The 25,328-nt window shown below is 30.5% G+C and overlaps 1 protein-coding gene across 10 annotated transcripts in view; it reads left to right on the forward strand.

Moving 5' to 3' along the window:
• The window catches only part of PolZ1 (DNA polymerase zeta catalytic subunit), a 159,317-nt gene extending 134,297 nt beyond the window's left edge, over positions 1-25,020 (forward strand). For 9 of the 10 annotated variants that reach the window (XM_076516228.1, XM_076516230.1, XM_076516229.1 and 6 more), the window contains 9 exons: positions 1,837-1,906; positions 3,349-3,456; positions 5,023-5,132; positions 6,944-7,058; positions 8,310-8,447; positions 9,394-9,584; positions 15,990-16,217; positions 17,972-18,200; positions 22,307-25,020. In XM_076516228.1, the coding sequence (XP_076372343.1) occupies positions 1,837-1,906; positions 3,349-3,456; positions 5,023-5,132; positions 6,944-7,058; positions 8,310-8,447; positions 9,394-9,584; positions 15,990-16,217; positions 17,972-18,200; positions 22,307-22,453 (1,336 nt within the window). In that variant the 3' untranslated portion in view covers positions 22,454-25,020. Of the gene's footprint in view, positions 1-1,836; positions 1,907-3,348; positions 3,457-5,022; positions 5,133-6,943; positions 7,059-8,309; positions 8,448-9,393; positions 9,585-15,989; positions 16,218-17,971; positions 18,201-22,306 lie in introns of those variants that run through there. The other variant, XR_013031882.1, reaches the window with a different exon arrangement.
• The last annotated feature ends 308 nt before the right edge of the window (positions 25,021-25,328 follow it).

Here is a 25,328-nt window from a genome sequence, read left to right on the forward strand (position 1 = left end):
CAGTGGGCCATACTTTTTCAGAACAAATGATCTGCCATTACTCCTTTTGGCCTTCATGTCAAGGAGCAATTGGATGAATTGGGTCTGTCCTTGGATAACATTGCGGAATCCACTGGTCAGCCTATCCCACCATGGCTTATTACAGTTCCCAAATGTGACCTTTCTTTAAGTCATCTGAGAAAGGCAGATGCTCCCGATTGGAAGTACCATCTTTTATTTACTGAACATATTTCGAACAATCTTTCAATTTGAATTTATACAGATGGTTCCAAATCAGGTAACTCTGTGGGCTCTGCCATGGTTTGTTGCAGTTCGGTGGTTGCGTGCATAATCCCCTCTACAGCTTCTGTGTTCACTGCTGAACTATACGCCATTTCTCTTGCTCTGGATCATACTGAAGCTAAGCAGTACTCCTACTGCACTATTTATACTGACTCACTTAGTTCTCTGTTGGCCTTGGAATCACTTCACGTTGGCTCACACCCTGTTCTCACTGATATTCAAAACCGACTGGCTAATTTCTCATTAACATCTACTTCTATCCAGTTTTTCTGGAAACCAGGCCACGTTGGTATTTGCAGGAATGAGCTTGCAGACATGGCAGCTAAATCTATCTGCTCTGGCACTGTCACCACTGTGCCTATTCCATACATGGACTTTGGTCCTGTATTCAAGGCTTGGTTCCATGCCAGCTGGCAGTCGACTTGGAGTAAGCAACGTGACAACAAGCTTTTCCAAATAAAACCCTATATTGGACTTTGGTCATCTAGCTTCCATAAGGTTCGGAAGGAGGAAGTTGTTCTAACTAGATTACGCATTGGTCACAGTTTTTAACTCATCGTTTTCTTTTATCTGGAACTGATGCACCAGTGTGTAGTTTGTGTAACACTCAAATCACTGTCAGCGACATTTTACTTTCATGCCATCGTTACGACTCTCAATGATGGCACTATTTTAAACATGTTCTGTCCCAAGGTTTGTCCATAACATTAGACAGTATTATTGGTGACGGTGACACTGTCCACCATGATAAAGTTTTTAGTTTTCTAATGTCCATTAATCTTTTTAATGTCATTTAAGTGTTTGATATTTATTCATTACACCTTTTTAATTGTGGTTCTATTTTAAGAGTCTCAATCTCTCTAGTTCAATTCGAAATTGGCAAATGGCCATGACATTAAACAACTCAACACCAGGACTGGAAAGGCCAACTTCAGGTGACTAATGCTGCTGTTTGAACTACCCATTGGTCATCCTGGCGAATTATTATTACAATTTTCCTGCGTGTCTTTTAACACTTTTATCACTTTACTTTTTGATAATGGCCATAATGACACATAACCTGGAACCAGGACTGGAAAGGCCAACTTCAGGTGACTGACAGTGGTTCATGTACTTACCTGTTAGTCTTCCTGGCGGGTTATGATCATTACCATTTTGCTACAGAAAGTCCTTTACAACCTCTCTTACTCTGCTTTCTCTCTTAACATTGTAGACTAGGTGTCAACATTGCTTTTATGCTTTTTCTGTTTTCAATGATGTTTTGTTTTACCTTTATTCCCTTTTATGAATTTTACTACATTTACTTTATTTTTACCTTTTTACCAGACATTTGGTGCAGATAGCCTAGCTGCTTTGTGCCATGAAACACTAAATCAACCAACCAACCAACTGGTCAGATGTAAAGCTATGGATTATATCTGAAGTGTATTTATGTTAATTATTTTTTCACAAAATAGAATTGTATTTTTGGTGTCTAGCAACTAATGAAAATGGTCAATGTAGCACCACCAGTTTAATCAATTTATTTTGTTCAATTTTCATTAACTTGTCTAGGATGCTTGAGGACATCTTAAACACAAGAATTATGGTAAAAAAAGCTATGAAAGATTACAAAAATAACAAGGTAAGAAATTTTATTTCTTTTTTGGCTGTATTTATACCTGCATGACTTTTACTTGCTGTCTATCTATCTGTTTCAGCATTTATGATATTTTTTATGTAAATATTTATGAAAGTAGACATAAAGCATTTTGATACAAAAGTTTGACAAATTCAGGTAAGGTTGCAAAAACCATTTGCTTATTAGTATTTGTTTTTATAAAATTGTTTATTTCAGAATAATTTAATTTCAACCTATGCTTTTTGTGTAGTTGAGTTGCATGTGAATCAAATTATTAAACATTTTTATAAAAATATACAGAACTTACATTAAAAGTTTAAAATATTTCAGACTGATTATAGCATAATTTTGAGCATGCTGAACTCTTGTTGCACGAGTTTCTGGTTGTGTCCTTTTACCACAGAATCATACTCCACACCTGCTGCTGACAGTGATGAAATTTTTAACAAAAAGTGTCAGTAGTTATGCTTGCATGACAAAGGATTTTGTTCAAACATGTGGTCTAAAATATTTTAGACCAGAATAAATAATAAACAGAATAAAACATGCAGCCATTATTTTAATTATTTTAAAGAATCATACATTAAACAGGCAACTAAATTAAAAATTTAATAATGTAAATATATCTCAGATGTTCTTTTTTTATTTTTTCCTTTCCAAGTCTGTTAAATGATAAAAACACATTATACCAGTTAATATTAAGGTTGGGTAAGTCTAGAGGGAAGGCAACTAGTCATCACTACCTGCTGCCAACTCTTGGGCAACTCTTTTACCAAGGAATAGTGTGACTGACCGTAACATTTTAATGCCTCCACAGCTGAAAGGGCAAGTATGTTTGGTGTGATGATGATTTGAACCTGCGACCCTTGGATTATGAGTCGAGTGCCTTAACCACCTGGTCATGCTGGGCCATATGACATGTATTGTTGTAAGATGATGTTTCTTCCAAAAAATAAGCCAGTAAAATAAATAAATGCTTTATATTGAAATCACATACATTAATTTCCAAATCTATCATTTCACAATAGACGGAAGTCTTTAAAGCTCAAAATTTCTACCCTTTCCTTAAGAATATTGAAAGCATTTGTTCTGGATGACATTCAGCATTTCACAGAATTTCTTTACATTTTTATAAAAATGTACTCCAACTTTGTCAGACATTTCTGTTCACCAAATTTAACACTTGATGAAAATTTACTAAACTTTGCATTAAGTACATAGATAATTGACACTGACAGACATGTAGTTTTCTGCAACTGCTATATAACTTATAACTTAAACAAAAGTACTGCTAAACAAGTACAAGTGAAAACTAGATTTGAAAGGAAAAGGTAATGTACAATATTTCAAGGTTTTGCTTAAAGGCCCGCTAAATATGGTATCAATGAGCTTTCATGCACATAAAACAAAAAGTCAATGGATTGTATTTTTTTTCACTGCTTTAGGGCCTTCTACGACTTCTAGATGCTCAGCAGATGGGGCTAAAGATGTTAGCTAACACTACTTATGGCTACACTGGTGCAAACTACTCTGGTCGAATGCCTTGTGTGGAGGTGAAATAATTAGTTACAGATAATTTAAACTATTAGTCTAACTACGAGCATTTTACTTGTAGAGTAATTGTCTATACGTAGTTATTTTATGTTTAGAATTTTTATTGTTTATATGTATATATAATTTTTCTGTTGAATATTTTTGTTGTAGTAGTTATTGACTTTTTTCTTGTTTATAATACATTTTTAAAGACTTTTAAATAAATATCTTTAATAAGTGCTTTTTCTTATTTGATGTATTCTTAGTTTTTAAAGTAGTCTGATTTAGACAGAAAATGGAACTCTAGGATGCAGTATGTTAGCTGCAGATGGTTTTCCACAAATTACTCAGATTAAAAATTAGGTCACATGAGTTAACAAAATAATTAGAAATCATAGCCATCATTGTAAAACACTTATGCTACACAAATGTGTTAATTACAAGGTTAAACCTACTACTATATGTAATGGTGGAAAGAGACAGGTGTATTGGTTTATAGCAGTGGAACAAAACAAGTGTGATGGCTTGTAATGGTGGAGACAGGTGTATTGGTTTATAGCAATGGAACAAAACAAGTGTATGGTGGAACAAAACAAGTGTGATGGCTTGTAATGGTGAACGAGACAGGTATAAGGTTTATAATTGTAGAAGAAGACAAGCATATTGTTTATCATGGTAGAATGAAAGAGACTCAACTTGGTATGAAGGTTATGCAAAAAAGCAAATTTTGTAATAAAACAGAAGAATAACCAATGACTGGGTTGTGATAGGATGAGTTGAAATGTAAGGTTAAATGTAAGTAAGTTAACTCATATAACTAATAAAATGTTAAAACAGACAAAAATTCAACAGCAGGTGTTGACCTCTTAAAAAGAGAAAAAAATTTGCTCTCTTTCAAGACAGAGAAGAATTTCTATAAAATTACCCAAACTGCATTTACAATGCACATTCTCTTTGTAACTAATCAGTCATAAAGATAGAAGTATATTTGTCCCTTATGACAGTTGTAAAATAGTCATCTACATATAAAGTAATTCAAAATACTGTACAATTACTCCATTAAACAGTAGATAGCCTTTCAACATAGGACCCTGCTACAGAAACTAGCACTTCAGTCTGAATTTAGCACATGATCACAGTTAGATTTAGTATATAAATGCAGTGGTTTCTCTTATACTTTAGTACTGATATTAGATCAGGATTTTGAATGTATTTGACCACACAAAACTAATACATAATTGTGGGTATAAAATCAAATGGAAAGGTCATGAGATTATTTTTCCTGACATGTGTACAAAGTAAATTTTAATATTAAAAATTATTTTATTATGTTTAAAGCTAAAATTAATTCTCTCTTTCATGTAATATCAAATTTTGTTTCAGTCAGTTCTTGATCATAAGTTTTGCTGATTTTTTAATTGTTGTGCTTAATTTGTAAACACATGCATGCAATTCTGTTTTCCATTAATAATTTAGCCATAATAAAATATCTTATGTCATTAATAAACAAAATTTTCTGCTATGTAACCTAATATCTTGAAGAAAATATAATTTATTCTGAATGATGTGTGTGTGTGTGCACAAAGGTTGCTGACAGTATTGTAAGCAAGGCAAGAGAGACTCTAGAACAAGCTATTCAGTTGGTTGAAAGAACTTCCAAATGGAAAGCTCGAGTGGTGTATGGAGACACAGACAGGTAAAGTTAGAAATAGCATAAACATTTTAAAATATTCTAGTGTTTGAAGCTTTAACAGTAATAAGTTGAATGTATTGATATTTTCAGAGTAAATTAACAAAATCTTGACTAAATTTCCAAATTATTTAAGTATTTTTTGCATTCACATCAGTATGCTTTCCATGGTGACACTTTTACTACTGTGTCATAACCTTAATAAAAATGATGACATGAGAGGCATCTACAACTGTAGTCACTGTAATAAACGTAATGGAACCATGAAGCTTTATTACATCAGTTTAAGTTTGGTAACTGTTTCTATTTTATTTCATCATTCATTCATGGAATGTTACATTTAGATAACCTAACCTGTATTGTTTTTCTACTGCTAACACTGTTTTTTTTTTTTAAGAAAAATTAAAGTCAATGTATAAAAGTAATCTTTTAATAGTACTAAGTATAAGTGATTTACTAAAGTTATTGAGTTGATAGACATGTAATGTGATACAAGTCCATTTCAACATGTAGTTTTTCTACTATATTTATGGTTTCAAATTCTATTCTGCTAAGGCTTTCATAAAATCAACATTTAATTCAACAACTAATTAGCAGATGTACAAAGGCTCCAGTAATATACAGAATTGTGAATATATGGTATTAATGATAATCTTATTGGTATCATAAAATAAGTAGCTATTTTGATACACTCCCCATCAAGGTCTGTAAGACTTAAACATGTTACCAACCAATAGAGAAACAGTTTGGGTACCATTGAATCTATTCTACATATTTGTAATTAAAATTATAAATATACTATTTTTATTTTATTTTCATTTCAAAGACTTTGGAATTAGGTGTTTGTAGGCTTATAAACAAAAGTCAGATTTTAATACATTGGAAAGCTTTATGAGGTATTACAGAAGTCTTCAAATACATTTTATGTAAAAAAAAATCAGTAACTGTGAAATTGAATTATGCTAAATCCTGTAGCTGGACTTGGTGTATTATGGAAATAAAATTGTTTTGTTTTTGTAATGTTAATCAACTGAAGTGATATTTTTATTCTTTAAATCAAATGTTTATCTGTACTTCCTTGTATTTGTACTGAAAGCAGTGTGTGTACAGATCCTTAAAAACCTTTCAAATTGAAAATGGAATTTCAATGACTTAAAAGTCCTTGTAAGGGGGCCATTTTTTGTTTATTTGTAGTTAAGTATAACACTACACAACGAGTTGTCTGTGATCTACCACTATGGATATCAAAACCCAGTTTCTAGTGGTATTAGGCAACAGATATATTTCGGTTCCACTAGGGGACTTGCTTTCTTGATTTTGTGTGTGTGTGTGTGTGTGTGTGTGCAAAAGTGCTTTAAAATATTATAATAGCAGAATATATCTAACCTTAATGCATGTTATGGAGTGGATTGCACTAAATAAAGTCTGTCTTTTCTTTTTTGTCTACATTCATATGTTGAACAAATAAATAGGAATATTATAAAACTTCAGTGGAATCTAGTTGATTTTATTCCAGATTTTAGTTTCCAAAATGTGCTTTAATACCTTCTGAACAGTTAAGTATGAACCATGTGAAAAGAAGTTTTATTTTCCAGCATTTCAGATACAATTTTGAAATTTAAATCTCCAATTAAACCTATAAATTTTGTAAGTGTGAGTTAAGTTCCTGTGTCTTAATTTTTCATTTCATATTTATGCTTGTAAACAGACTACATGTAATAATCTTGTTCGGAAAATGGATGAATACATGCAATGTACTCTCTACTTTTCCTAATGGTACAGAGTTGCTAGTTAATGTGTATTCCTTCTGTTGTCAGCATGTTTGTACACTTACCAGGAAAATCTAAAATAGAAGCCTTTAAGATTGGAGAAGAAATAGCAGAGGCTGTGACATCGTTAAACCCTAAACCAGTAAAACTAAAGTTTGAAAAGGTAAAAAATTGAATAACTTGACATTTTTTGGGAAATGTTTCAACTATTTGTTTATAAATATTAAAAAAAAATTAGGACTGTTATAATTTAAAAACTGTTAATCTCACCTTTTATATTTTAGTTGTTCATTGAAAATTCACTTTAATTCATAACTTTTCTAAAAACAGGAAAAATGATGAGATTTCAGTGCTAAAACTTTACAATGGTAAATCCATAGTATTCAGTTTTTCTTTTTATATATCATCATCGAATACTGTTTCAACAAAAATTGATGTCCAGAAATGAATGGTAAGATATATATTAGAACATTTGAATATTAATGTATGAATGTCTCAAATATTTTAGAATAATATAAAGTAGAAGTGGTTTATAGCTGTTTTATGCAATTGCATAAGCTTTTCAGTGTTATGTAAGGATATTAAGTTTTTACTCAATTTAATAAGTTTACAAGGTAATTTTAATGTTTGATGCAATAATTTAGTTTGGTATTCAGTGTAAAGTTTGTTTTTTTGTTGATCATTAGTTATGATTTGTACTAAGTTTGGGAAGCTGCCTTATCATGTACGTCACACTACCTACAGTAATCTGCTTTATCATACATGAGTTTTACAGTCTCCAGGAAACTGCCTTATAATATGATTTTTACAACCTTTAAGAAGTTGCTTTATCATATGATTCTTACTAACTACAGGAAGCTGTTTTGTCATATAATGTGTACAACTCCCAGAAACCTGGCTTATCATATGGATTATTCTGTTTTCAATAAGTTGCTGTATCACATATGATGAGTATTATCTTCAAAAAAGTGCCTTATCATGTGATTTTTACTGCCTTGAGAAGTTTCATTATCATATGTTTCTTACTAACTACAGGAAGCTGCCTTATCTTATGATAATTTGGTGCTATTATAACTTTTATATGTGCAATTGAGAGAATATATCCTGTCTTATTTCACTAAGTTTTTACTTGAAAACAAGAAGATTAAAGTCTGAGATTCACTGTTCATTCTGATTATAATGTTTTGCCAGAACAACTGTCCTTGATGTTACTTAAATAGTAAGACTTAGTGTATTCAGTATTAGGGTACTCTTTCTTATACATGTTACTGATAGTGGAGATATGTACAAAGCAATAATTTACTGACAACATCAAGAGAAGAAATTAAACAAATTAAGTTAGTTAGAGTGAATAATGTAAGCTGATTTCAACTACATACTCACTTTTTTTACATTTTGTGTGTTCCAAACCCAGGTTTACCTTCCATGTGTCTTACAAACAAAAAAACGATATGTTGGTTTTATGTATGAAAATATCGATCAGAAAGATCCTATATATGATGCTAAGGGCATAGAGACTGTACGAAGAGACTCGTGTCCAGCTACACAAAAGGTTGGATATTTTGAATGTATATTACTTATAGTGAGACTTTATTCTCAGTGAAAATATAAGTTTTAAATAGTTTATAAGTCTGTATTTTTTATTCACTTACAATTGTTTTATTGTATTTGACCTAATAACTCAGGATGGTTTTGATAAATTTTAAACACTATTTTTAAGTATTCATATTTTCTTTAGAAAACGTTTGTAAAGCTTATATATTCTCATCTAACTTTTTGTCAAATATTAGTTCTTGATGAAGTTCTGAGACTTATTTATTGTCACCTTATGGTAGTCTACTGGAAGAACATTATCAAAAGGTCAACATCTGCTAACCAAAGAAGTTAACAAACTTTTGCAATGGATTTCTTTCAATATAATTGGTGGTAAAGCTTAAAAAATGAAAGATTATTTAAAGACTGAATGTAGACTTTATTGTAATAAAGGTTGATTGGCACAAAAGCATATGTTTCAGTATGTATACGTAGTCGTTATATTAACAAGATATATCAAAAACTAAAAATAATTGCCTCTTTTCTGTAGCTGGGAATTTAAAGAATTATTTGATATAGAATATACTTGGGCACTTGTATCAGCTATATTTTATTATCTCACATTTTGAACAAAAATGACAGACGAGACAGCATCAGTAATTGTCATCTTCTTTACCAGTGATATTTTAGTACACAATGTAAGCTGAAGTTCCAGATACAGTTGACAGTTTGATATAAAGTGTGATATTGCACTTTCTAACTGCAAAATATAAATTTTCTGTTGAACTCCAGGTTATTTCCCTACAGAAGTTGCAGAGAAACATACAAAATGGGGCCAGCAGAGGTAACCCGTTGCATGGTTTTCTGCTTAACTACAAACAAATAATGGAATTTATGTAAAGTACATGAAATACATGTATAATTATATAACATGTAAAATAGATTTGTTTCTTACACTATTTTAGATATTAGAAAAGTCCCTGAGGATTTTATTTACAATGTATGACATCACTGCTGTCAAAAAGTACGTTCAGAAGCAGTTTCAGAAACTAATTGCTGGTCGTGTAAGCATTCAAGATTGTATTTTTGCCAAAGAGTATCGAGGATTAAGAGGATACAAGCCAGGAGCTTGTGTACCAGCACTGGAAATAGCACGGTAGTTGTTTTCTGTCAGAACTTACAATATGCAGCAAATATAAAAAGTAAAATTGTCTTTTGTTCTATTCCATACAGTAATTGGAATACAGTGTTGTATGTGATGTACTAAAGTTTCCTCATGTTCAATTCTGTTGTTATAGAATATTTTTCTGTGTACACAGACTAGACTATACATGTAAATTTGTTTTTAAAATCTCCATTTTATAACTCAATTATCATTTCATTATAAGTTCACGCAGTATAACTTCCACGGTAATAATTTTAAATGATCTAAGAGTTGTCATGGAAGGCTATTTTTGAGCATATTTATATTTATGTTAAACAAATGTTTACAGGTTATTCTTCAGTGTAAAAGAAAACATACTCCAATTGTAGGTTAATGAAATGAAAACCTTCTAAAGTACACATACTTTTTTATCCATATTTTATGTTATTGTTATAAAGGTAGATGTTTAGTGTTTTCTTATCAACAAATAATATGAAAACAGCAGAACATCACAAGGCTCTAAAATATTCTGGAATGTGTTGTAAGCTAATCATAAATGCTTGAAAAATATTTTCATATTCCAACTTAGAAGTATTCTGCCAGTTGTACCTTTGCGTATGTCACGACCTTTTAATAGAATTACATTCAACATTAATTACTCTGTTATCAACATGTATGAATAAACTTTGCAGCAAAGTAGTTAATAAGTCAAAATTTACTGTCATATAAGTTATAATTAAGTTCTTAATTTTATAAAGAAATATTTTAAAAGATCCTCAGTCTTCCTTAGTGTGTATGAGAACTGTGGCATGTGCTTTCTAAATGTTTCCTTTTCCCTAATTAATTTACCACTCTTCTGAGATGTAGGGAATTTAACATAAATATTCATTATAATTTAGTTATTACTCAGGTAAAATATAATCTTTATAGCCTCCAATCTTATTTATTTATGGTGCTATAAACTATAAAATCAGAATCACTTGCCACACCCACCAAATACATCCTCACTTTCACAAATTGGCGGTAGTTCTCTCTAGTGTTTAATACTGTGTATGTATATATTATTTATAACCAATAGAAATTCAAAGTTTTAATGAGTCAAATGATGTATTATATTAAGTTGTTTTCTGTAAAGAAAGCTGTATATTTCCAGAGATGCCATCCGTTACCATTTGAGCGTAATCATTATGATTTTGGTGTATACATTACGTCTATACGCTCATACAGACAAATATTATGACTTGTTGCAACTTCCAAATTATTATATATCATATAGGGGTGTACAATAAAGTGATAAATTGTTACCCCAGGGCTTAAAAGGGGTGAAAAGAAAATTTCTAGTGAGATACAAATAAATTTTGATAATAAATAAAAGACATAGTCCAAATGGCTACTTGCAATAATCATGTTTGTGGTTGAAATAATAAAAAATATTTGTATCTTTGACATCTACCAATAGTTTGAGTGCGGTGCTTCTCCATACTGGGTATGTGGGGGAATCCATAGTTATGTCATTAGTGCTTGTCAGCCAATCAGTGCTCGCTTAGATGAGTATTTCTCGTTTTCTAAGCAGCATAGAAACATCAATGTGATTGTTCACAAGATGGAAAAAAGAGGCCTCATTCAACAGATTGTCTTGTTTCTGGCAAATCTAAAAGGATTAAAACTGTGAATCAAAAATTTAGGAAAGAGTAAAGTGCAAAATATCTGGTCATTGCATGAAAAGTCAGTGATAGTCATGCGTTTTGTACAGTTTGTCACATCGATTTTTCTGTGGCACATGGCGGGATAAATAATTGTTCCAGACATACAAAATCAGCATTTCACCAACAAAAGGCTGAGATGAAGACAAAAACGATGCAGATAACATTTATGAGTAAGAATTCAGAATATGAAACCAAAAATGCAGAAGCGATATTCACGCAATTCGTCACTGCTCGTAATTTACCTCTAGCTGTAGCCGATCATGCAGGACATCTATTCAGAAAAATGTTCCCAGACTCTGGTATAGTGAAAAAATGTGGCTGTGCTAGAACCAAAACTACAGCCATTGTACAAATGTTGTGTTGTGAAGATGACAAAATGATTTCAAGCATACTTACTAACAGTGTTTACAGTTTAGCCACAGATGGATCCATAGACATGGATGTCTCAAAACTGTATCCAGTGGTTGTATGATATCTTGACCCTTTGCTTGGAATAGTTGTTTGTTCTTTTTTGACAATGGTGGAATGGAAAGAAGCTTCAATGGGAGAGAATATTTTCAAGCTTTTGGACCACGAACTGACAAAGCTGAAAATTCCATGGGAAAACTGTTTTAGATTTTCTTCAGACAATGCCTCAGTTTTCTGGTGTAGATAAAGGTGTGATGGGACACATCTCAAGACAACAGCCTAGCATTTAATTCATGGGCTGTGCCTGTCACCTCATGAATATTGCTGCTCAGAAAGCTTCCAGAGAACTGCCCTGCCCAGTTTTTGATATATTGATAGATATCTACTATTTTCTGCACAAAAAGTGCAAGCAGAAAACAACATTTCGAAGAGTTTGAAGGATTGTATGACAAAGAAACAAGAAAAATTCTACAACTTGTTGACACAAGATGGCTATCACTTGGGGTGTGCCTCAACAGAATATTGAACATGTGGAAGCCATTGAAGAAGTATTTTCACTTTGAAAAGGAAAAACTAGATTAAAAAGGATCTAAATGTGCAGCTCAGTCAGGCAGCAAGACTTTAACAGTCAGGATATCCTCTCAGCCACACAGGGACACAGTCAAGACATCCTCTCAGCCACACAGGGACACAAGACAACAGTCTCCAAAAGCAGATAAAGAAACATTTCATATAACTCAATATATGTTTAAGTAGTCTGACCTTGAACTAAAGAAGAGACAATCAATGAAAAAAGAGAAAACAAAAGCTAGCAAGGAAGTAACCAAGAAAAGTTATGCACAGAGCAAGTTAGATAAGTTAACAGTTTTCTTGGACAACAAAATGAACTTGTTATTTTGTTTTTTTTTCAGTCTGCAATTCCTCTATTTGAATCAGCCAATTCGATATTACAAAGAGAAGAACCTTGCATACACATTATGCATAGAACTCTGATTACACAAGTTAAAAAATATACTTGTCAGATACATCAAGCCAGAATATCTTTAAGGCAGCATCACTGAACTTGACCACAACAATGAATCCTTACATGAATCTGATGAGGCAGTTTCTATTGGAAATGCTGCCAAGGAATACATTGTTAAATAGAAAAAGGACCTGGACCTGATCAGCTTCTACACCAGTGTCAAGAAATACTATATTGCAGCCACAAATTACATGATGAAACATTTCCCTCTAAATGAGGAACTTCTGATTCATGCAGAGGTTGCTGATCTAAAACTGAAAGTCAGCAAAAATTTATATTCTCTATGCTTCTTCACAGACAGGTATCTTGTCCTTGTTAATACACATGAGCACGACACTATTGACAAGTTGGAAGGACAATATTTGAACTATCAAATTGATACTTTCTCAGAAACTGTTTTTCAGTTGAATGTTGATAAGTTTTGGGTTAAGCTGTCTACAGTTAAGGATGGAAATGGCAACCAGAAGTATGACATTCTGTGTAGGGTTATACTTGGAATTCTTACAATCTTCCATTCTAATGCTGACAGTGAAAGGATATGTAGTTTAGTGACTAAAAACAAAAGCAAGTTCAGATCAAACTTGAGCACCTCAGTTTTGAGCAGTGTTATAACACACAAGATGTGTATCCAGTCAAATGGACAATGTTGTTATAACTCCCAACCATCCAGAGACATTCTCATGAAAGCAAAGGCTGCAACAGCTGCAAAACTATTACAATAAGTGTCATAAACATGATATAAACTAGTCCTTACAGAAAGGCTTTTTCTGCTTACTGTTTGTGCATGTTCAATGTTGTTTTACCAGTATGTTTGTTACTCTGAACTAAATAAAAGACATAATTTCAAAAGAATTTTTTAAAATTTATTTATTAAATACACAAAACACAGTCATAAATAAACAATATATTGCAGTAATAAATAATAATAGTTGTAATGATAATATAATATTAAACAGCGTAGAGACATTGGTCAGGCCCAGTAGTCGCAAATGATAAAGGGCTCTGTCTACAATCATTACACTCACTCATTTGAAATAGTTGGCATCTCTGTATTTCACCATTGGTTCAAAAGTTTATTTCCTTGGGAAATAAATTAACAAGTTTAACTGAATATTTAGTGGCTCTCTCATGATATTATCATTTCACATATTATTATTTTGTGTTCTTAGGTACATTATTTAATTAAATGTAAAAATTATTTAGTGTTATGATAATATTAGTATAAAAAGTAGGCTTAATTTTCATTGACAGTTGACAATAAGAAAATCAAGGATACACATACTGTATTCCTTGTTTTTCATGTGTGTTCTTTACTTATTGTTATAAATATAACTATAGTATAAAAATTAGAAAATTATTAGATAAGATAATGTAAATTTAAGTAAATTAACTTAAAAGAAAGTAATAATAATATAAATTCTTCAAAAGGTTTACTTGTGAGCAGCTTATGCATTACATAATTCTATACTGTAAAGTCGGCCACAAGATTTACAACTTGTATGGTGAAATTATTAGTTAGACACAGTTCAAAGGTCAATAAAAGAAAGCATAAATAGTTGTATTCTATTTTGGGGGCTCCCTCCTTGTACAGTGGTAAGTCTACGGATTTACAATGCTAAAATCAATGGTTCAATTCCCCTTTGTAGGCTCAGCAGATAGACTGATGTTGAATTGCTATAAGAAAAACACACACACATTCTGTTATGAACTTTAAGCTATTTAGGATAAACAGTTGTGTGTTTTTCGTTGTTGTTACAATTTGCATTTATTCTTGAAAGAAAAAATGTAATTTAGATTTTTTATAATGTTTTATTGGTCTGTCAAATCAACTGACCAGATATAGAATTAGGGTAGGAAAAAATAACATGTTAAAGACAAAGGTTTTCTGACATAAAACATTTGATATTTATTTCGGAAGTTTTTGGGATTACAAAAATGCAATTTGAGAATTTTCAGATGAAGAAAAGTATTTAATCCTTAAGTGCAAAATTTTCTGAGTAAATCTTTAACTAAAATACTTAGTTTTTTTGTTGTTGTTTTTTAAATACAAAAGCCTTTTAGTGTTTACCGATAGCCTGCCAACTTTTATGAAGATAGGCCTACCTTTTCAAAAACTATAATGTGACAGATCCGATGGTTACATTGGTGGTTACAGATTACTTGCAATTAACCTCTCCCATGTGGAAAGAGTTATTTAGATCATAAAAAAGGAGAAATTTACCATATTAAGTATTATTAAGAACTTCTGACCAAAGATAAGCAAACTATAGATTACAACTGAATGAAATGCCTTATCAACTTGAAAAAAAAGAAAATTTAAGTTTTTGTGTATTTTATTTTCAGCACTACTTACTACCAAAGTTTCAAAGTCTATTAGACATTTTTATTTTCATTACATACATATTGCCCAGAAAAGGTAGTTTTACCTTTTTTTTTGTTGAAAGTCACTTTACTTATAAGCTAGCTATGTGTCAGTATACAACTACACATTTTGTTCCAAGTTGGTTTTGAATCTGTGATTGTTGGCTACTGGTTCTCTAACAGCACTAGTTATAGTAATTACTGTTGAGGTTGACTATGTATTTTGCATAGAATTGAATGCTTTCACTAATATCTTTAATCATTTTTCTACACTGGGTTTTATAACAAGCAAAAACATAAAATTACCCAACATTATGCAACATGTGGTATCCCATTATTAATGAACAGATTAAAAAGAAATTTGTAATTTGAGGTTTAATGTGAATATTCTTGGTTAAGTTTTTCTTAGCATTCTGTGTTTTCTGTAAACAGTAAAACTTGCAGAAAATACTTATGAACATTACTGAAACATAAGTTGTTTTGTTAAAGCTACAGACACAAACCTACAAAAGTGATTAAACAATTAGGAATTTCTCCAGGATCGTCCATATTGAAATATGTGACACTTATAAGACCCATATAAGGGACACTAGCCTTCCCTGGAAGCTTAAAACTACAAGTGATCATTTAAACATCAGCTTTCTGAGTCTTGAACTCATGGCTTTAATAACATTTATTACACATAAAAACACCTTTTAACATTTTGTAAACTATATATGTATATATTAAGATAAGGAACCAACCTGTGGTGTAAATGATTAAGGTAGTTCTTTATTTTGAATAATTTCTCGGTAATTTCCATTAATAGTATTTTATATTTACCTTAACAAGTTCTTGATCCATATTTGCTTTTAAGCTATTTCTCACCAAACATAAGTAACTGTTCAAGTTTCAAAATGTTTTTGTATAATGTAACAGCCGTTTACTTCGTGTTGACCCAAGAGCAGAGCCTCGAGTGGGAGAAAGAGTCTCATATGTAATAGTGTATGGTTTTCCGGGCCTTCCATTGATTCAGCTTGTTAAGCAACCACAAGAAGTTATCTATGACCCAGGAATGAAAATCAATGCTCTGTACTACATAACTAGGATCATTATTCCCCCACTGGAAAGGATATTTTCGTTGGTGGGAATCAATGTTGCAACATGGTAATTATTTCAGCTTTGTGTTGTTATTGATCAAAATATATTAGATTTACTTGTATAGAAAATTATGGATTTCCTTGCTTTAGTATATTATTAGAAGTATTATAACATAGTGTTTTAAAATATATATCCCTAGCTGATAGCAAGTCACATTTTCACAATTGGAATTAGCATTGTTAACCAAAACCATCCACTTTGAACATCATTGACAGAAGTGTTTCCATCTTTGCTGTAGTCAAAAAATAAAAAGTAGTTTATTTATCTTCAGTGGTTCAGTTGTGGTATAAGCTTAAGACAGTCAAGTATCTGGTATAAACTGACGTCAAACCTTTGATTGACTGGTTACAGTATTAAAACTTCAAAATAAAATATTTATCAATTCTTTATTATACCTATCTGTCAAACTTTAGATATCTCAGTGTATAATGGTAAGTTTGCTCTTCCAAAATGGGTCATTCACATCACGTAGCAGTTCTGTACATGTATCTGAATAAATTATACTTTTAAAATTATAACTTTCTGCTATAATTTTAATATATAAGTAATAATATATCAGAGAGAATTCCACTGGATGCTTTCATCTCTTCACAAAGTCAGTACTAATCTGCTCTCTGTCGGTTTATTTATTGTATCAGATATTTTCACAATACTGCTATCCTTTTATTCTCTATAATGTTGAATTTTATTGAACTGTGTAATGGCATCTAACCAGAGCAAATATACTTATATAAATCTTCAGTGTTATAACAGAATTACAAAAGTTATTTTAATGATATGATATAAAAGGTTAGGTAAAAGAATGATATTTAAATCAGATTGAATGGATTTAAAAAAAACCGATATACCAGAACTGATAAGAAATATTCTGTCTATCAAATAAAATAGTTTATTTCCAAGTTAGTATTTCTTAACTAGAGAAAGTTGTTTGTGTCTTTTACATGTAAATTTGTGAACAAGAGGAAATCAGTTTATTTACATAACTGCCTCAGCTACTAAGTTGGTTCTCAGGTGGACATTATGCTAATGTTTAAGCTTAGTGAAATTATGATTATTTTCTAATGATATTCACTTGTATTCTTTTTCTTTTGCTACATAATTTAAAAAGTTAAGTTGCAATTTTCCTTTTGATAATATTTAATGTAGTACTAATGTAAATAGTTGTAAATAATCAGTTTTGCCTGTATTTTCTTACATAAAATGGACTCACAAAAATAAAAATTAGTTTTTCAATATGAATATTTTACCCTCACAGTGATATTACAGATCTGACAAATTTTGGCATAATTAGCATTACATCCCTGCTATTTCAGAATATGATATTCACTTTGACATTGAATAAGGTAAAAAACTGTGGTAAGCAAATTCTCCATGTGCCAACTTCCCATAAAACATTTTATGTCTACAATTTCTTTTTAATTTTCTCTAAATAAATTCAGCTCTAGATGTCGCTTTTGTAATAGGGTCCAATGGGATAGTTAGTTGTATTGCATCCTGTGTTACCTTCTGTATTGGGGACTTCTACTATTCCTTGCTGAATAAATGCATTTTGACTACTGTGGCTCCTGTTTCAAGAAATTAAGTGTGGTGTGATACACAGTTGCTTTTATTTATTTTAGATTATGCATGTATATTTTTTTAAAAGGCAATCTTTTCTACATGTTCCAAAATTTAAAGTTTCAGAATAAAGAACTTGAAGTAAATATGAATTATAATTGATTGTTGCTGTTTTTTTGTATATAAACATGAACATATTTCAGGTACAGTGAAATGCCTCGTACAAGTAAAACAGTTCTATCGTCTGAGTTCCATCCTCGTCACAGGAAGGGAACTCTTTCACAATATTTTACAACATTAGCTTGTCCAGTTTGTGAAGACGAAACAACACAAGGATTATGTGTTAAATGTAGAAATAATGCCCAGTCTTCAGTTTTTATACTGAATGATAAGATAAGAAAAATGGAAAGAGCAGTATCTCACTTAGAAATGGTAAGTTTGTGAATTTAGATAATTATATATTCCATTACTGCCATTTGAAATGTTTTGTATCCTGGAAAGAAACAGTGTGTAAGTATTTTTTATAGAATCATATGTCAGTGTGTTTAATACTATATTTGGTAGAATTGTAAAGTTATTAATTTATAATCAGCAGTAAAGGTTATTGTTAACTGTGGTGTTTGTCAGTTAGACCACAACTAATACTGAATGCATGATGTTTGTGCTGACCTAAAAAAAAAAAAAAAACAGTCAGCAAAGCATTAAGAATGTACATCTATGTCAACCAGAAATTACAAATATACATCCACCTTACTAATTCAATGAAAAATGCAGTACAAAGTTACTAATGAAGGCATATAAGGCTCAATTTCAGATAATATTTCCTGTAAATAGATAGAATATTGCACATAGCCGATTATTTAGCAATCTATTATGGAATAGATAGAGATTAGTTTTTGTACTTTGTAATAAATTCAACAGTAAAAAATATTATATGCAAAACTCAGTAAATAGTTTTGATTATTTATACTGATAAACTCAATAAATAAAAACAATACAGCTATAATGTTATTGAATATTAAATTTCACAAATGCAGAATATAATAAAACTTGTTGCAACATATTCAAGCCTAAAAATTTGAAAACCAATATATGTATATATATAACTAATTATACAATCTAATTTTTCAGTGTCCTATTGTACTAATACACTAAATGATTCTGCACTCAACTATAGATCTCAAACACTGCTCAGATGAAGTTAAAAGGGTTGTTATTTAGGTGTGTAAGTAAATTTAATCAAAATTTTAACTAAAGTTAACAGAATAATCTTACACACATTTTTGTTCTGTTTAGTACATGATTCCTCATTAGAAAAGAAAGTAACTAATAAAACTGCATTCTTTACAATGAATAAAGTAGGAAAAAAAATTAATAAAGTTCAATCAGAGAATTAAGTAAGCTAAAAACTAATTACTGGTTTATTGAGGTAAGCAGAACAAAAAATCAATACAAATTAAAAAATATCAATACTTAAAGGATACTTTTCTGGGGCTTAGCAGTACATACAGTTATGTTGAGGATTAGATTGTTTATTCTAAATACACAACTTCAGTTTTCTGTGAAAAGTACAATTAAACATTTAAATGATGCACAGAAAACTGACTATTGCATTTACATAATCTATTATCATTCCTCATGTGGATGAATTTGAAAACTGAAAGATACTGAAAACAGAAAAAAAATATCTGTGAAGCTAACGAAACACCAAGTTTTTTTTCTTTTATCTTGATAGACCAGTACACACTTCATCCATGTATGATTTTATAATTTTTCTTTTTTCTTTCTACATACCATAAATGTGAAGGAGTGATAAAGTACCAGATAAGTCTTTCAAGAAAAGTTTAACCCATGCATAAATTTGGTCAATTTTATTAGGTTTAAGCTTTCCTTCCTTCCAAGAATCATGTTGATATATTTCAAATATTTAATAGTCTGTTTTAAACTTGTTTCAACACTGAAAGCTGCTTAAGATTTGAATTCAACAAGTTTATTATATACAATTTAAATACTATTTTATCGAAAATACAGTATCTATTTTAGTTAACTGTTCAGGAGTTGAGCATACTCTTCTGAGACCTGTCAACAAAGGGTATTTAAGACTTGGACTATCTGCTGAGATGTGCCATAAGAAAGATGTATGAAACTTGGTGTATTTGCTCAGGTGTGTCAACAATGTGGTATTTGAGACTTAATTTATCTGCTGAGATCTGTCAACAAAGTGATGTTGGAGACTTGGAGTATCTACCAAGGTGTGTCAATAACAAATTATCAGAGACTTGGAGTATGTACCAGGGTGTGTCAATAACAAATTATCAGAGACTTGGAGTATGTACCAAGGTGTGTCAATAACAAGGTATCAGAGATTTGGAGTATCTTCCAAGGTGTGTCAATAACAAGGTATCAGAGACATGGAGTATCTACTGAGTTGTCAATAACAAGGTATCAGAGACATGGAGTATCTACCAAGGTGTGTCAATAACAAGGTATCAGAGACATGGAGTACCTACTGAGTTGTGTCAAAAAAGAAGTATCAAAAACTTGAAGTACCAGCTAAAATGTCTCAGGAAAGGAGTGTCGGTTGTGCAATACGTGCAGATACCTTGTATTGTAAATTTACTGATTAGCTGAAAAGAAACTTGTACAGCATAAACTATTTTTTGGAAGATATTGTTACTTTACTTTTTTCTATATTTCTGAAATAATGCTTAGATCTGACAGGCATGTTTTTCTAAAATTTCTCTTCTACAGGTTTAATAGTTCTGTCTGAGCAACAGTAATGGTTATGATTTAGGTCCACTTGGCCTAGCCTGTATGGAGAATGATATAGGTTCAACAATACATATGGTAACTTTGAGATTTCTTTCCATATATTCATGAAAATCAGCTAAATTTTGTTGAAGATTACAAGTAGTTTCTGCACAAAAAATGAAACTATTTTAGCTAAAGATATGTTATTTTTTTCATTTTAGTTATATGCTCTCAGACTGAATGTTTTGAGTATTACCATCAAGTTGTGGTGCAATAAGATTTTTAAAATTAAGAAACAGAAAATAATTATATACCTTTTAATTTTTTGCTTATATTTTTTACCCTAAGTCTACATTTTCACATATAGTTTAATTTCAATGTTTTATTTTTCTTTCCTGCTGTTATTGATCACAACTCATGTCAAGGGGTGTCCTTGGCTACGTTATGTTATTGTTGGCAGAAATAATTTAGCTTTTAACAAAATGTTGCACTCCTATAGTAAACTAAGTTTCAGAAAATAAATAAAACCTTTGAAATATGCATTTTAAAACAAAAATAATACAAAAGAAACTAAAATATGAAACTGAAACCTTAATACAATTTAACTGTCTATCTAATAAATACATTTCAAGGTAAGAAACAACTATAAATACTAGTGAGAACAACAGCAGCAACAATACTAAGAACAGTTTGACATACTTTGTAAAGAAATCAGAAAGCCAATTTTAAAATAACTATTGGGGTATTGTTCTGTAAAATGAGCTCTCTCTATTGGTTGTAAACATGTAGCTCATGTATGTAGAATTTTCTGAAAAACCACAACAAAAATTGTATATAAAGTATGTGGTTTGGTTATATATGTTGGAATAATTACCATTATGAAGTTATCAGAGGAAGTGAGAATCAATAAAAGTTCTTGGCAAGCATTAAGAGTGTCATTTTGGGCTTGAGTAGGGTTTGTGCAGATGGTTTCCAAAACCCTTGTCACCTGATGTACTGTGTCCAAAGGTTTCAGAAGAGTCTATGGTATAATGTGGGTTTGCCAGTTTGATCAAAAGATAAAATAATAGCAAAGTTTACATTGCACACCCAAGTTCACTCACTCCAAAGAATTTCAAGTCACAATCTGCTGGGAAGGTCATAACATCCATCAGCAGAAGGTCATAACATTTATTTGTTTGGGATAACACAGGCATTTTATTAGTTGGTTATTTGGAAAGAGGTCATATCATTACAGAAGGTTACTATGTATTCTTAATAAACAAATTGCAGTAATACATCAAAGAAAAGAATATTGCTGAAAAAATGTTGTACTCTTTCCGTGAGGACAATACCCCATCTCACAAATTATGTGTTGCTTTGAGTGCTGTCTGTAATGATGGCTTTAAACTACTCAGTTGCCCGCTTTACTCACTGCATTTAACTCCAAGCTATTTATTTTCTTTCTTAGCCCTAAAATTTTCATGAAAGGCAGAAGATTTCAGAGTGCTGAAAATCTGATAATTACCTTCCAGTTCATAGATTGAGGATGAAGAAGAAGTGTTCTTTCAGAAGGGTATAAAGGTACAAGTGTATAGACTCAGAAGGAGGTTATATTGAAAATAAACTATAATTGAACAAGTGTCTATTTTTTCTTTATAGGTCAGGTCATAACCATTTTGGACGCCCCTTATATTTTATTTTCATTATAGGTGATTGGTGTATTTGTTTCAATGTCATTAAAAAATTCATGTACAATGATTTTCAGTTCATGAAATTTAAAGGTTTTTATTACACTTTTGTTTCAGATTTGTCAGAGTTGTAAGGGTTCATCTGAAAAGAAAAACACTTGTATTTCGTTAGATTGTCCTGTTCTCTTTAGAGCAACACTGTGCCAACGTGACTTAGAACAGGCACCCTATCTGCAACAACTTTTCAATTATTTAACTTTCTAGTTTTAGATAAAAATATAAATTTAGTATATTATATTCAAGATGTTTTGTGAAATTCACATTTATATTCCTGTATAAACTTTTTGAATGTGTCTTACGTAAATATACATGTGACAGTTTTTGTGTAGCCCTTCTAAAAATAGCAAGTTTTTGATATAATATATGTTAGTAAATATTAAGATAAAAATTTCATATTTAAGAAAATTAGTTCAAATATCTTTTATAATTTCAAATCTAAAAACATATGTTTGTGCTAAAGAGAAGATAGTTTTTAATCTTTTATCAAGTTTAAATAGGAACCTTTTTGTGTGTAAAATTTGAATAAGTTTGGTATGGTTACAAAAAAGTGTAAATGAATGTTGTTGGTACTGTGTGATAATATGAGTAGAACTTGTGTATTATCCCATGGTTGTGTCCATCATTAATTTTAACATCAATACAAATTATTGAGAAGATAGGTCATAGAAATTATTAATGCAAGTCTTTCTTTTTTTGTTAAATTATGTGTGAATACTATAATATTCGTTATTAATGCATTCAGTAAAATACGCACTACTAAATTAAAAATGATATCAAGTGTTAATGTTGAGTGGCAGTATAATCACCTTCAACATTTCACAGAAAAGGCGAATTTATTTCCAAGATAATATTTCAGTTAATTAATATCTTCATAAAGTAAAAGGTAAAATATAGATGAAATAGTATATATGCATATATATATTTTTAAGTTGCAAAGACTATTTTTCAAAGTAATACAGCATGTTATTTGTAAAATAATGAATTTGTTAGTACTCTTGAATTAGTTATAATCATCTGTGATATTTGTATGGGTGCTTTGTGAACATTATGTTATTGATATGTCTTAACAATTTCAATGTTACTTAATATAATTTGTGCTTTTTTAAACATGATTTTTTTAAAAATAGTTCTAGTGTTGCATAAGTGTCAGTATAGTATTTCCTTAAATTAGTATTTAATAAATACAACAATCCAATTTCTAAGAATTGCTAAAATGAATAATTTAAAAGTTGTATACAAGTTTATAAAGCAAGACTTCTAGACTTTAGATAGCATCTTTAGTGCATGTGAAGAAATCAGCAGCCATTGCTAATATGTGTGGCTCCTAGTTTTAACTTATGTGTTTTTTGTTTTTGTTTTTTTAGATCAATATACCCACAATTTTAAAATTATATATGATATACAATTTCTAAATTTGAAACTAATTTTAACCTTCTTGTGGTGACAAAATTTGCATACGTTATTCAATGCTGCAATTTGGTTTGATGTTCCTGTCTTTAATTACTCCCAGAATTTTCAAAGTTTGTATGAAGTAACATTAGAACAAATGTTCTTATCTTTTACTTAATCTCTTTTATTTTAAATGAAGTTGATATATATACATGAAGAAAATTATAGTTACAGACAGAAAAAAATTATTTTGATATTCAAAAACATGATTTTTTTGGTAATCGTGCATGTCCCAGGTGCTGGTACAATGATGCATAAACATTATACAACAGAAGTGTAGGTAACAAAAAGAAGACAAAGTTTTTAGTAATCATGTGTACCTCAGATATTGGTGCAGTTATTGTATATGATGATCATGTGTACCTCAGATATTGGTGCAGTTATTACATATGATGATTATACCACAGCAGTATAGTTAATAAATCAAAGGTATAGTTATTGGTGGTCATGTATGTCTCAGGAATTGATACGATCATACAAAATTGTTATCCAACGGTAACAATAGTAAAGGAGAGAAAACAAAGACATGGTTCTTACTATTTGTATTTTTTGTTCCTAGTTTTCATTTATTATTTATTTATCTTACTAGTAATACTGAGCCCAAACCTCGTTTATTTCAGTGAAGATACATTACAATATAAAAAAAAAAGTTTTATTATTTGTTGGAATTAAAACTACATATGTGAATATAACAAAGAGAATAACAGTAATACATAAGATTTTGCATTGCAAAAGTAACCGTTCGTATTGTAGGTATGTTTTGTATCATGTGTATAATGAACTTTCGTTGGCTCTGTGTAGACATACAAAACATTTAACTCTTGTGTCATATTTATCAAATGTTTAATTTTTGCAGGTTTTGTGATTAATCCAGTTGAAATCATATGCCAAATTAAAATTAATGTTATTTTTTTGTACTAGGGTCCAGTCACAGTAGTGATTTGGAAATGTTCTGTGGCTCTAACATAGAGCAAAGATACTTCAACACATCTGATCCAGTTTTATATTTAATTACCTACAGAAATAATATGGTATATAGAAGTATGTTTAACTTGATACCTGCTGAATGTATATGTGTCTGTTTTTATATTAATTTAGTTAAAGATCATTTTCACATTTATGTATTTTAATATAGCCTTCCTTTATTTATTTATTTTACTAGTAATTTTTAACACCGAAATGCAGTGGCTCTTACCAGCATGATAATCAACTCTGTTTCAAATCTAGTAAACAGTGTTTTTAATAATTATTTCACCAAATTTTGTCTATTTTCTTTTCACCAACAATAAATTACTGTACTTCATTGTCTTTTACAAAGAAAATCTTATAACAGACTAAAACCAAACACCACTATGACAAAGAGAAACAATGTATTAAAATGTAAGAACAATTGAAATCCAAAATAAAACTTTTAAACAACTAGAATATAGATTTTAACACTTAAAAAAAAAGTTATCAAACCTGTATCTCTTAATGACAAGAAACCCACTTGAAATAAAAATGTATATCAGAATGGCTGGTATGGGTATTAACACTTTTATTGATAAGGATAGAACAATGTTTCGACCTTCCTAGGTCATCTTCAGGTTAAGACAATGACCTAGGAAGGTCAAAACTTTGTTCTCTCCTT

This window comes from Tachypleus tridentatus, chromosome 7, assembly GCF_004210375.1.
Source record: "Tachypleus tridentatus isolate NWPU-2018 chromosome 7, ASM421037v1, whole genome shotgun sequence".
Lineage (NCBI taxonomy): Eukaryota > Metazoa > Arthropoda > Merostomata > Xiphosura > Limulidae > Tachypleus > Tachypleus tridentatus.